This window comes from Microcaecilia unicolor, chromosome 11 (assembly GCF_901765095.1).
Source record: "Microcaecilia unicolor chromosome 11, aMicUni1.1, whole genome shotgun sequence".
Taxonomy (NCBI): Eukaryota; Metazoa; Chordata; class Amphibia; order Gymnophiona; family Siphonopidae; genus Microcaecilia; species Microcaecilia unicolor.
In genome coordinates this window covers 204,422,931-204,434,255 of record NC_044041.1, presented here as the reverse complement: position 1 = coordinate 204,434,255, position 11,325 = coordinate 204,422,931, and the positions used below count along the sequence as shown (strand labels likewise).

The window sequence follows — 11,325 nt, the reverse complement described above, 5'->3', positions numbered from 1 at the left end:
TGCAGCATTCTTCTTTGTGTTTTACGAAATGCTTCTCATTCAGCAGAGCCTTTGGTAAAATACCAACAGAATTTTGAACATTTCAATTTCTCCCTCAAGGATCAAAAATATGCCTTCAATGTAGATGATCGTGGAAGCATATAGCAAAGATTTAACTACTATATTACCACATGCCTAACTGCTTCTCTGCTCGTGCCCCCCCCCCCCTCCTTTGCCCTTACAACTGCTCTCAGTCTCACTTACATAGCCCTAATTTTGAGACAAGCAAAACGTCTTTGCCACAGAGACCATCACACAGCCAGTCTCTCAGAATAAATTTTATTCTGGTTTAATGCCACTGATTAAGCATTCGTGGCAACCTTGTTAGTTCACTTGAGTGCACAGAAATAAAGCTTAACAAGTATAAACAAAAAGATAAAAGGTGAAGCCTTTCTATTGAATGATCTTAATACATTTCTTGCATAACTCCCACTCCCTTCCTCAGGTCTAAATATGCAAATCAATTCTTGTATACCGCTAAATATCCCCTTTTTCCAGGGTTCATTCTAGGTGAGACAAAAGCAGATAGGGTTAGTGTGAGGTATGAGAAACATTAGAGACCACTGAAAAAAAATAAGCTAAGGAGGATATTACCAGAAAAGACAAGTGAATAAGAAAAAGCAGCTCTCGTTCCTTCCATCCTGATGCGTGCAGACTGGGGTGACAGAGGTTAACATGAGAAATGAAAACACGTGAGCCTTCAGGAACTATTTCTACTACTACTACTACTACTATTTAGCATTTCTATAGCGCTACAAGGCATACGCAGCGCTGCACAAACATAGAAGAAAGACAGTCCCTGCTCAAAGAGCTTACAATCTAATAGACAAAAAATAAATAAAGTAAGCAAATCAAATCGATTAATGAGAACGGGAAGGAAGAGAGGAGGGTAGGTGGAGGCGAGTGGTTACAAGTGGTTACGAGTCAAAAGCAATGTTAAAGAGGTGGGCTTTCAGTCTAGATTTAAAGGTGGCCAAGGATGGGGCAAGACGTAGGGGCTCAGGAAGGTTCTTCTCCCAGCACCTTTTACCAGTACTGAAATCACTAGAATTGTTTACATGTTTTAAATAAACATTTGATTTCCCCTGAAGAAAGAGGAAATTTTCCCTGTCAGGCTGTTTCACTCAAATGGATCACGTTTGTGTGTGGTACCTGGATGGGATGATCAAGATGGAGGATATTCAGAATAAGAAGTATTGCAAGTATGCAATAACTGGTGAAGGAAGTAGCAGGTCCAGCAGAACCGGTTCTTCCCAACTAGTAGCAGAAGGAAGAGATTAAAAAGAGTATCTTGGTCCATAATTTCTGCATATCCTAAATGCAGACCACAGCATGAGTCAGTCTATCTAAGGTCAGAGTTTATGATGGGTGAAATTGACCCTCCCAGCATAGGCAGTGGAATGGGGTGGGCCATGGGGGCTATGGCCCCACCGATATTTTGCCCAACCCAGTGTCAGCTTAGCATGAAGCTGGGGATTGGTTTATTTGCCCCCCCCCCCCTTCAACCAAAAAGCTGTCTGGCGCCCTCTGCAAGGACCTCACATTTTTGGATAGGTAGAATGTACAATGTATCTGTCAAATCTCAGTCACTAATTGCCAGAGAGAATTTGTTGGGCTCCAGTGGGAAGACAGATGCTGGTCAGGGAACCCCAGCGAAGGTCTGCTGGACTCTGCTGTTTCTGGTGAGTGGAAGTTCTGAGGAAGCCCTGGTCCTGCAGTGTACTCTTATATGCAAACAGAATAGGGGGCCACAGGCAAGATTTATGATAAATGTATTATCTATACTGATATCATCAGGGCTTCAGTAGAAGGGTGCACAGCGGTTAGGTCCTCTGGAACCCATGCTACAAGAAGTCTGTCTGAAGCTGAAGGACATACAACCTCTTGGTGGGCTTTGAGGCCCCATCCCGAATTTCTAGCTTGGGTCCAGCTTCTTCCAGAACCCTATAGTCATGAGCTTTGGATCCACCAGATGTCACCATCAAGCAATGATCATCAATCCCTCCCCTGCCCCCGAGGCTTTGGAAACCATCTCTTCTCCACAGCATCCATAGCTCCAGCTGACCTGGAGAGCAGAAGACCTGACACAGGGATCAAATTGGGGATCTGTCACATGGAAGTGCACAGCATCTGCTGCCTGGAGCTCGAGCTGCTTCTCTGAACAATGGTTGCCCTTCCTGTCAGTTGCCGGGTGCCCGGTGCTTCCAGGTTCCACGGTTACCTAGATACCTCGGTTTGTTGGCATTTATTCCAAACGGAAACACTTTCCTGGTGCAATTCATTTTTATTGAAAGTTGCCTCTTCTCTACAAATAGGAAGAGGGGGAAAGATGCTCACCAAACTGAATATGTTAGAGACTCAAGCCTCACCTAGGCACCCACCCCCTCTGGGACCTTTTCCAAGATATATCTGGATACACCAAGATACCCCCCAAGACAGCTTAGACAAGGCTTGCTACGAAATCTGGAAGCGGGTCCAGGACCTCCCTGATGGACTGAAAATCAAAAGCAGAGAGGAGGGGCTCCCAGCCTACAAATGCCCTGCATCAGCAGACAGCAGGGGGGGCACTAGCCGCAGCCACTCCCAGGAAGAGTGAGTGTTTGACAGACTCTCCCAGTGGACGCTTTCTGAGCCCCCACAAACTCCTACCACAGTTTTCTGGTTCGCCAATATGCGTGGGCAGTGACATGACTTAATGTGTAGTGTGTCCAGCAAATCAAGTTCACTCCATGCTGGTACTAACAAGCATTCACACACTACAAGAAACACCTACACCCACACACACACACAGGCATGCAGCGCTGGATTTTCATCTTACAGCCCCTACATCCTTCCCAGTGGGAATGAGGACAGGGTTATGCAAGAGGGGGAAATGGGTGAAAACTGAGCCAGTGATATGGTAAATTGTGGGACAGCCTCTATAGGAAATCCAGGTTTTTATGTGCATACACACACCCCCCAACTCCCACCCACCCCTACACACAGTTGGGAATAATTTCAAACCTGTATCTAGCAAAAGTTTAGCAAATGATGGTTCGGTCACATAGACAACATTAAGCAGGAGAATTGAGGGACAGCAGGATGAAAGATGTTGCAGGACCATTCCTAATAATTATAGGGCCTGGGGCTGGCAGGTGTATTCACACCCCAACCCCTCTCTTTCCCTTTTCTCCACTTCATGAGTGGTTTCATCTGCTGTTGACCCTTGCTTGCATGTGAGTCATTTTCCTGCCCTTATAGGTTGTGTTTTCTGGGCTTCTGCCTCAGTTGACCACCCAGTTATTATATCCCTGCCAGAAGGGGTGGTATAACAATATCATGTTTTTTCGGCATCAAGGGCTGGCAAACCATCTGTGAGTTCTCTAGAATCTGCCTGTGCCTCATGATTGAAAACACAATATCGATGCACCATAGACCATTATTAAATGGACTTGGGGAAAATCCACTATTTCTGGGATAAGCAGTATAAAATGTTTTGTACTTTTTTGGGATCTTGCCGGGTATCTGTGACCTGGATTGGCCACTGTTGGAAACAGGATGCTGGGCTCGATGGACCTTTGGTCTTTCCCAGTATGGCAACACTTACGTACTTAAACCTCAGTGACTGAAATTTGCGCTGAAGCCTCCGGAACAGCTTAGAAAACGCCGTCTGTTATGTCCTGGGCTGTTACCAAGTCAGATCTGAATAAAACACAGTGTAAAGGAAGAGAGAACAGACATTATGAATGTTAAACAATTCAGTAGAGAGAATAACGAGCAGAAGAGACGTGTGAATCTAGGGTGACCCCTCCACTCTCCGAGGCCACCTTTATGCCAGGTTATGAGAGAACTAGGTTTCTTGCCTTTCAGGAGAGGTGCCACAGTTATTAGCAGACTGTAAATGGTCCGTGGCCCCCGAATCCCAGAGGAGGCTTATTCTCATTGAGCTGGAAGGTGTAGGAGGAAACAGACAGGTCCAAAATATGAAAAACTGGGAACCAAAGACAAAACCTGTTAGAGTCTCCTCAGTGCCGCATCCAAGTTTCACAGGCTTAACGATTCTGAACACAATGTCTGCTGGTGACTCACAACATACATCCAGGACTCTGAAGCGCAGGGACAGCTGACATATTCGGTGTCCTCCAGAGCCTTCCAAAACTGCACATCACAGTATTTTAATTATACCAGCAGTAAGGAGCTCCGGAAAAGCCTTAGCATGATTTTAACTTCTTTTGGATAACTGTACCAAACCTCAGCATCTTTGCGTGTATGTGAGTGTGTCTCCGTGCCCTACTTGGGTTTGCACGTGTAAGTCTGATGCCTAGAGTTGGATGCGGGTACTAGCACTATTCTATATAGAGAGTGTGTGTCCTTTTGTAGAATAGCATTTAATGTCGATCTTTTCTGGCAGACATTTTTGAGTTTCCTTCACATAATTGTGTATGTGTGTGTGAGTGCTAATATATACAGTATATAGACTCACATAAAACACACACCAAATGCTGCTTAGAAAGTTGAATGTTCCTTTAAATAATCTGTATCTGTACTAAACATGCCCAGCTGGTGTCATTTATAGCTGTATTAATTTAATTCTACAGATGTGCTGCTGAACGTTCAACCTTGAATCAGAAGTTAGCAGATTACATGGTTAAGGCTTCCAGCATAGCTGGGTTTAAAAGGAGTTTGACTGGCACCCTAAAAGAGAAATCAAGAAACAATTATAAGTCAGGTAGACAAGGGAAAACTTAGCTTATCCCTGGGAATGAGTTACAGGAATGGATCTACTCTTTGGGATTTGTGGGACACGTCCTAGTGATTCTGGATTAGCTGCTGTTGTAATCAGACTTGATGGTCAATCAATCCTTGTTCTCGGCCATCATGGCACATCTTTATGTGTTTTCAAATTAGCAACTATTTTTGGAATTTCTGGTTCCCGCTCACGTTTTCCTCTGTAGAATCAGCACATAGAGTCAGGGTTCCATGTCTGACCCTGGTTGAAAGGGCAAAGACTGAATATCAACAGGGGTTTTTTTTCCCTTTGGCAATTTTGAAAGCATCCAGAGCCACTAGACTAGGGATTCCCAAACTTCCTGGAGACCCTAGAGCCGGTCACGTTTTTTTGGATTTACAAAAGGAATATGCATGGGAACACTTTACAGATTCTGGGCTGAGAAGCAATGCACTAGGAATTCATTTTGCAGCATCCTGAATTGCTGAACTGGAGAAAAGCCATAGCATTCGTCGACAGAGGGTAAGGGTCACGGATTTGATATACTGCCTTTCTGTGGTACAATCAAAGTGATTTCATTTATTATATGCAGGTACTTTCTCTGTCCCTAGTGGGCTCACAATCTAAGTTTTTGTACCCAAGGTAATGGAGGATTAAGTGACTCAGGGTCAGAAGGAGCCACAGCGGGAATCGAACCCCATTTCCCAGGTTCTCAGCCCACTTTTCAGCACACGTATTTGGTGATGCAAAAGGATGTGTGATGTGTTTGTGGTCATTCACTGACTGGTTGAAATCAGGTTCTATGGGGCACAAGCAGATGCTTTTCAGAGATGCATAACTTTATCATACTAGCTGAGACACAGAAATGGAAAAACTCTGTGAGGCCATTCCTGCTTGTGATTCACAGAAATGGTAATTACTGTGAGGAGGAGAAGAGAGGGAAGCAAGACCAAACAGGCAATCTGGTTTACCAGCTGAAATGAAAACTAGATCTGTTATGTTGATTAACAAGAAAAAAAATCAGAATCAGAACGTCTAGTGCATTGTATGAGTTTCACCTTTGCAGTCCTGAGGCCACTTGTACTGGTTTTCAAAAGCTTACAAGGACACAGGATTTATTAGATCAATACTAGTGGATCTGTCCTATCATGTATAAAGTGGCTGGAAAGCATAATGGAGGCAATGCGATAACTTGGAGCCTCATTTTAGGTCATCCCAATGCTATGTCTGAGTGCTAAATTCTATAACAGCAGATAATTGCGCCTAAGCCATTATAGACATGAGTGCAAGTCAGCGCTGGTGCACCTCATCTTAGATGCAAACACTTGAAATGGTCACGTGTAAGAGTGATAATTAACAATATTCTATAACTTACATGTTTGACTTGGCGTCATGCCCATGGCCCAGTCATGCTCCTTTTCATGTATCCGACCATCTTGGACTTATGCACTCTAGAACTCTGGAGATACTTTTTAGAAAAGTGCCTCGTGCACTTATGTGTGAAACTGGCAATTAAAGGCACCGTGATGTACATGAGTGAGGCGTAACTCTAGGCGTGAGCTTATAGAATTCCTCTCTATGTGTATCCATGTGGGAGACAAGGGTTGAAGTCCTGAACTCTGCTTCTGCTCTCCAGCTGGGGTTGGAGATGCTTGATGTGGCATTCACAGCCATTGGAGGGGGGACGGAATCTCAGTTACCCAGTTCTTGGGGTGCCACACAAGGAACGTGCATTAGATTTTCATGCACTGCCTCCATTGTTTGCAAATCTACCTCATGCATATTCATTTTGGAGATCCGGAAAACATAACCGGCTGGGTGTGCCCTAAGGACTGTGTTAAGAATCCCTACTCTACGGACTATGCTTAGGGTCCAAAACAGCTGAGCCGGAGAACGTTACTGCAATTAGTAGGGGTATAAATAAGGGGGAAAGGTGCCCAAAGATAAGAGCCAGGAAGAATCCACACTAAGCATTAGTCTATAAATGAATGCGCTTTATAGAATAGCGCTTAGCGCAAATTTCCATACCCAACTTTGGGCGTGAGGACTTACGCCTGCTGAAAATACTGCCCAAACTTTGGGTAATGCCTTTGACCCGTCCATGCTCCTCCCCTGGCCATGCCCCCTTTTCAGCTGCACAGCGTTATAGAACAGCATATAGGCAAATCCAAATTAGTGCCAATTAGCATCAATAATTCAACTCCTTTTCTAATTAAAGTGGGTGCCCAACTTTGGGCAACCTTTAAGAATCCAGGGGTTGGTGCTGCAGCCCAACAGAAGATGGTTCCAAACAAGCTGTCGCTAATGGAATCTTGCTACTCTTTGGGGGTCCCGCTAGTACTTGTGACCTGGATTGACTACTGTTGGAAAGAGGATTCTGGGCATGGTGGACCTTCGGTCTGACCCAGTATGGTTATTCTGAGGAGATGACTTGAGAAGGGTTAGGTGTCAGTTACATGTGTGAAAAGTTTTTTTTGTTGTTGTTGTTAAATTTGTACCCCGCGCTTTCCCACTCTGGCAGGCTCAATATGGCTTACATATTGTATACAGGTACTTATTTGTACCTGGGGCAATGGAGGGTTAAGTGACTTGCCCAGAGTCACAAGGAGCTGCCTGTGCCTGAAGTGGGAATCAAACTCAGTTCCTCAGTTCCCCAGGACCAAAGTCCACCACCCTAATCACTAGGCCACTCCTCCAAGTTGTTTTATCAGACACATAAGTAGTGATTTTAGAAAAGGTATTCTTTATATTGAATTCATGAATTTATTTTAAGCATTTTAATTCTATATAGTGCGTCACAAGTTAGGAATTAACATGTCCTGCAGTTAGGTGCCTTCTAGAATACTGTAAGATGCTCTCTGAGGTGCCAACATTCATGCGCTACCATTTACACCTGCCTTTTGCATAGGGTAAATATTGGTGCCCTAATGCTACCTTGGGCTCTGTTCTATCAGGGAATCTGAATACACAGATTTTGGGCTTCTAACTTTTAGCCCCCTTTATAGGCTGGTCCCCTTTGCTCATGCCATTTTCCAAGATGAGTTACATTTGGGTACAGTAGGCCTTTTGGCTAGTCAGACTGGAGGTTAATGTGCCAATGGGGACTTGCAGAGATTTAAAGGAGACATGTTGTAAGCGCATTCGGAGTAAGCCCTTCAAACCCATTCTGTGTTTTAAAATGGTAATACAACAAATTTCCCTTCTAACATTTCAACTGTTGGCATTTGCGCATAATTGTAACACATAAGTGTCAGTTCACTTCTCATCTGAACGTGAGCTTTGGAAGAGAGTTTGAGGGGGGGAATTGTGATGATCTCTCTGGGGCCTAAAATCACCTCAACATTGCAGAAGTTTAATTCAGAGCTTAGCTTCTGAATTAGCACCACGTTGACTTGCCGAGTGCCCCACTTGCTTGGGTATGTGGTTGATTTGTTGCTTATGTGGGTGTCAGACTTGTGAGTTCTTGTACCAAGTAGAGTGCTGCTGAGCCTGGTATTCGGACCAGGTTCTGCTTGGCGGCTGGACAACCCCAGGTTTCACCTGCGCTGACCGCCATTCACCAGAAGTTGAGCCCCTAGGTGCGGGTGACCTGCAGGACTTACGAGACGGAGCTGGAAGCGGGGTGGTGAATGTATCAGCCAGGCAGGCAGCAGGTCAAGAGAGTAATCCAAGTACAGGCAAAGTCAGTAGGCAGGCAGCAGGCAAGAGAGTGATCCAGGTACAGGCAAAGTCAGCAACGAGGGACAAGTAGATAAGAAGCAAACTACTGAGCAAGTAACAATTACCAAAGTAGAAGCCGAAGCATGAAGTCCAGGAAGAGCTTAGCTGATAAAGTGCTGGCATCTGACATCAGCAGGGACCAGCAGGGAGGAGCACAGCCATAGGACAAGAGCAGGGGAAGGAGGAACCGGAAGCCAGGCAGAGAGAGAGCAGAGCCAGGTGCATGGAAGCAAAGCAATCAAGGAGCCTGCAGCCAGAGAATAACTACACACACACGACTCAGGGCTGTGCCAGTCATGTGTGCATGTCGACGGGACCCTGCACAGCCCGAGGACGCCGCTTGCGTTGAGGTAGGGGACATGACAGTGGGTAAGCAGTGCTGCTGGCATGCGATGTTCCTGTGTTTTTGGAATAAGCTCTTTTCTAAAATGGTTTCTTCTTCTGTATGCCACCAGATGCCCATTTTTCCAAAGCACTGTGTGCATTCAGCAAACCTTCTAGAAAATACTATCACAGTTTTGCATGAATCGATCTAAACATGTATGTTTCCACCCTATATAAAGTTGAAATATATCATGCATAGTCTTTTCTGTGAGAAAAAGTAGGTATGCTCAACATGATACTGGTGGGGAAGGGGTAAGGGCAGTCCAGGAGCTTCAAGGATGCATCTACAGCAGGGGTTCTCAACCCGGTTCTCCGGAAACACCTAGCCAGTCAGGTTTTCAGAATACCCTCAATGAAAATGCATGAAATAGATTTGCATAGAATGGAGGTAGTGCATGCAAATTCATCTCATGCACATTCATTGTGGATATCCTGAAACTTTACTATAGATCAGGGGTCTCAACCCAGTCCTTGGGTCACACCTAGCCAGTCAATCAATTTGGTACAGCAGTTCTCCTTATTAAATTAGCCATCAGGTACCATCAGCCAGCTTTGGAACGCTCTGCCAAGATCCATCTGAACAATCGGCGACCATTTACCCTTCAGGAAAATGCTGAAGACTCATCTCTTCAAGACAGCTTACCCGAATGACTCTACTTAACTTTTAAACCCTTCCTCTTAATCCAGATCCTGATGTTTACTATACCTTAGACAGTATCTCCCAATCTCCTTATGCTTTTATCTTTCCCTCTCCATCCTTCCTCTCCTCACCCCTCCCAATCTCTCTTCCTTTTGCTTATCCTACCTTTGTTTTCCTTTACATACTCAACTTACTCATTCTCAAAACCTCACTTTCACTGCTTATAATATTCTCCTCTAAGACTTTTCTATTGTAATTGTTATTAACTATGTAAGCCGCATTGAGCATGCAATGTGTGGGAAAGCGCAGTATAAATAATAATAATCTCTGTCTCTCTCCCACAGATCCTTGGAGCAGAACGGTGACAAGGATGAAATTTCTCGATTAGTTGAACAAGAGTACTTGAGCCTGACAAAAGAGAACCTCAGTGAAGCAGAAGTGAAAAGCTTACGTCCCAGTGATGGCAGGAACACGGGGCATGATCTCTATGAAGCCTCCTTACAGGCCAGTGTTGCCCTGTCTTCTGCAGACCAGTTAGCGGATCAGAAGATGGCTGTGGAGAAGATGTTAAAATCAATAATTGGCTGCAAAGGCAGAGAGGAGAAATCAAGACCTGACTGTGAGTCCCAGTTCTCCATGAAGCCCGCCATGACTGGTCCAAACTGTGCTCTCAACAGCATGCTGTTGACAGAAGGAAGTAGCGGCAGTGCCCCAGCTTCCAACAAAGAGATCACGTACCTGCTGGCCCAGTTCCCACTAAAGCACATCGAAACCTCCAAAGCTCCCGACAACAAGGTAGTAATGGAGGAAACAAAACTCATCAAGGACTTTCTGAAGAGCAGCATGTTCAGCTCAGCCAGTGGGAGGAAAACTGCACTGGCTGTTCCCCTGCTGCCGAGCAGGGCGGCAGAAGGCCAGGCATCTGGACAGAAGCGTCAGCTTCCAGTGTTTGCCAAGATGTGTCTGAAAGCCGATTCTGAAACGGGCACTGGAGAGATTCTCAATATAGGTAGGAGAATAGCTTCAGACCTTGCACTACTCAGATTCTTTACTCTCTCCCGCTGTTAGGTTTTTAAGCTGGTTCTGGTGTCAATAACACAACTTATGCACAACGTTCACTTTCAAAGAATATAGTTCTCTTCTTAGCTGTGTGATGTTTGTAAGGTCCTCAGCTGTGGTCTGCGTCTCTTCTATAGTAGATGATGGCAGATAAAGTTTACCTGCACGGTCTATCCACTCTGCTTAAGAAGATAAACTCATTGCATGTGTTGCATTATAACATATATGTTGTTAATTCCTGAGCCCGGCAGAATTATTCATTTGAGGAACAACCTCCAGTTACAACCCCATGGTCCAGAACAGGCTTTATAGGGAGGTGTTGTCCTTTTCATAAGTGGGAGGGGCATAGCAAAGGCCCCTCTCCCCCACCTGCATCAGCTCATTCAATAGACATCTTTAAGATCCGATTCTATGGGTTCATTTCCCACTCTCTCTGTTTCCTACTCCCAAGGCAGCTGCACCAAGGTTTAAGGATGAGGCCACTGCACCCATCAGGACCCTGCCCACAGCCCCCCCGCACCAAGCCGTTTTCTTCTCCGACAGAAGTGAACAATAGTCTGCTCTCACCATTGGCATGAGCCACCTTGGCAATGCAAGAACGACCCCAGATGAGGTCAACCCCATGGAGCAAGTTTCATGAACCCGTAATTCTATATCGTGCGTCACAAGATAGGCACAAATTAGGCCTAATTTTAGGCACCCAAATGGGGTAAATGGCAGTTAGGTGCTTAACTAACTACAAAGGGGGCGGGACATGGGTAGGGCAGGCGGGGCA

At 45.2% G+C, this 11,325-nt stretch overlaps 1 protein-coding gene across 1 annotated transcript in view; it reads left to right on the top strand.

The window, feature by feature from the left end:
* The first annotated feature begins 2,368 nt into the window (after window positions 1-2,368).
* Window positions 2,369-11,325, top strand: part of C11H1orf94 (chromosome 11 C1orf94 homolog) — an 84,278-nt gene continuing 75,321 nt past the window's right edge. Inside the window, exons 1-2 of the mRNA XM_030220010.1 lie at window positions 2,369-2,631; window positions 9,836-10,500. Coding sequence (XP_030075870.1) covers window positions 2,369-2,631; window positions 9,836-10,500 — 928 coding nt within the window. The remainder of the gene's footprint in view (window positions 2,632-9,835; window positions 10,501-11,325) is intronic.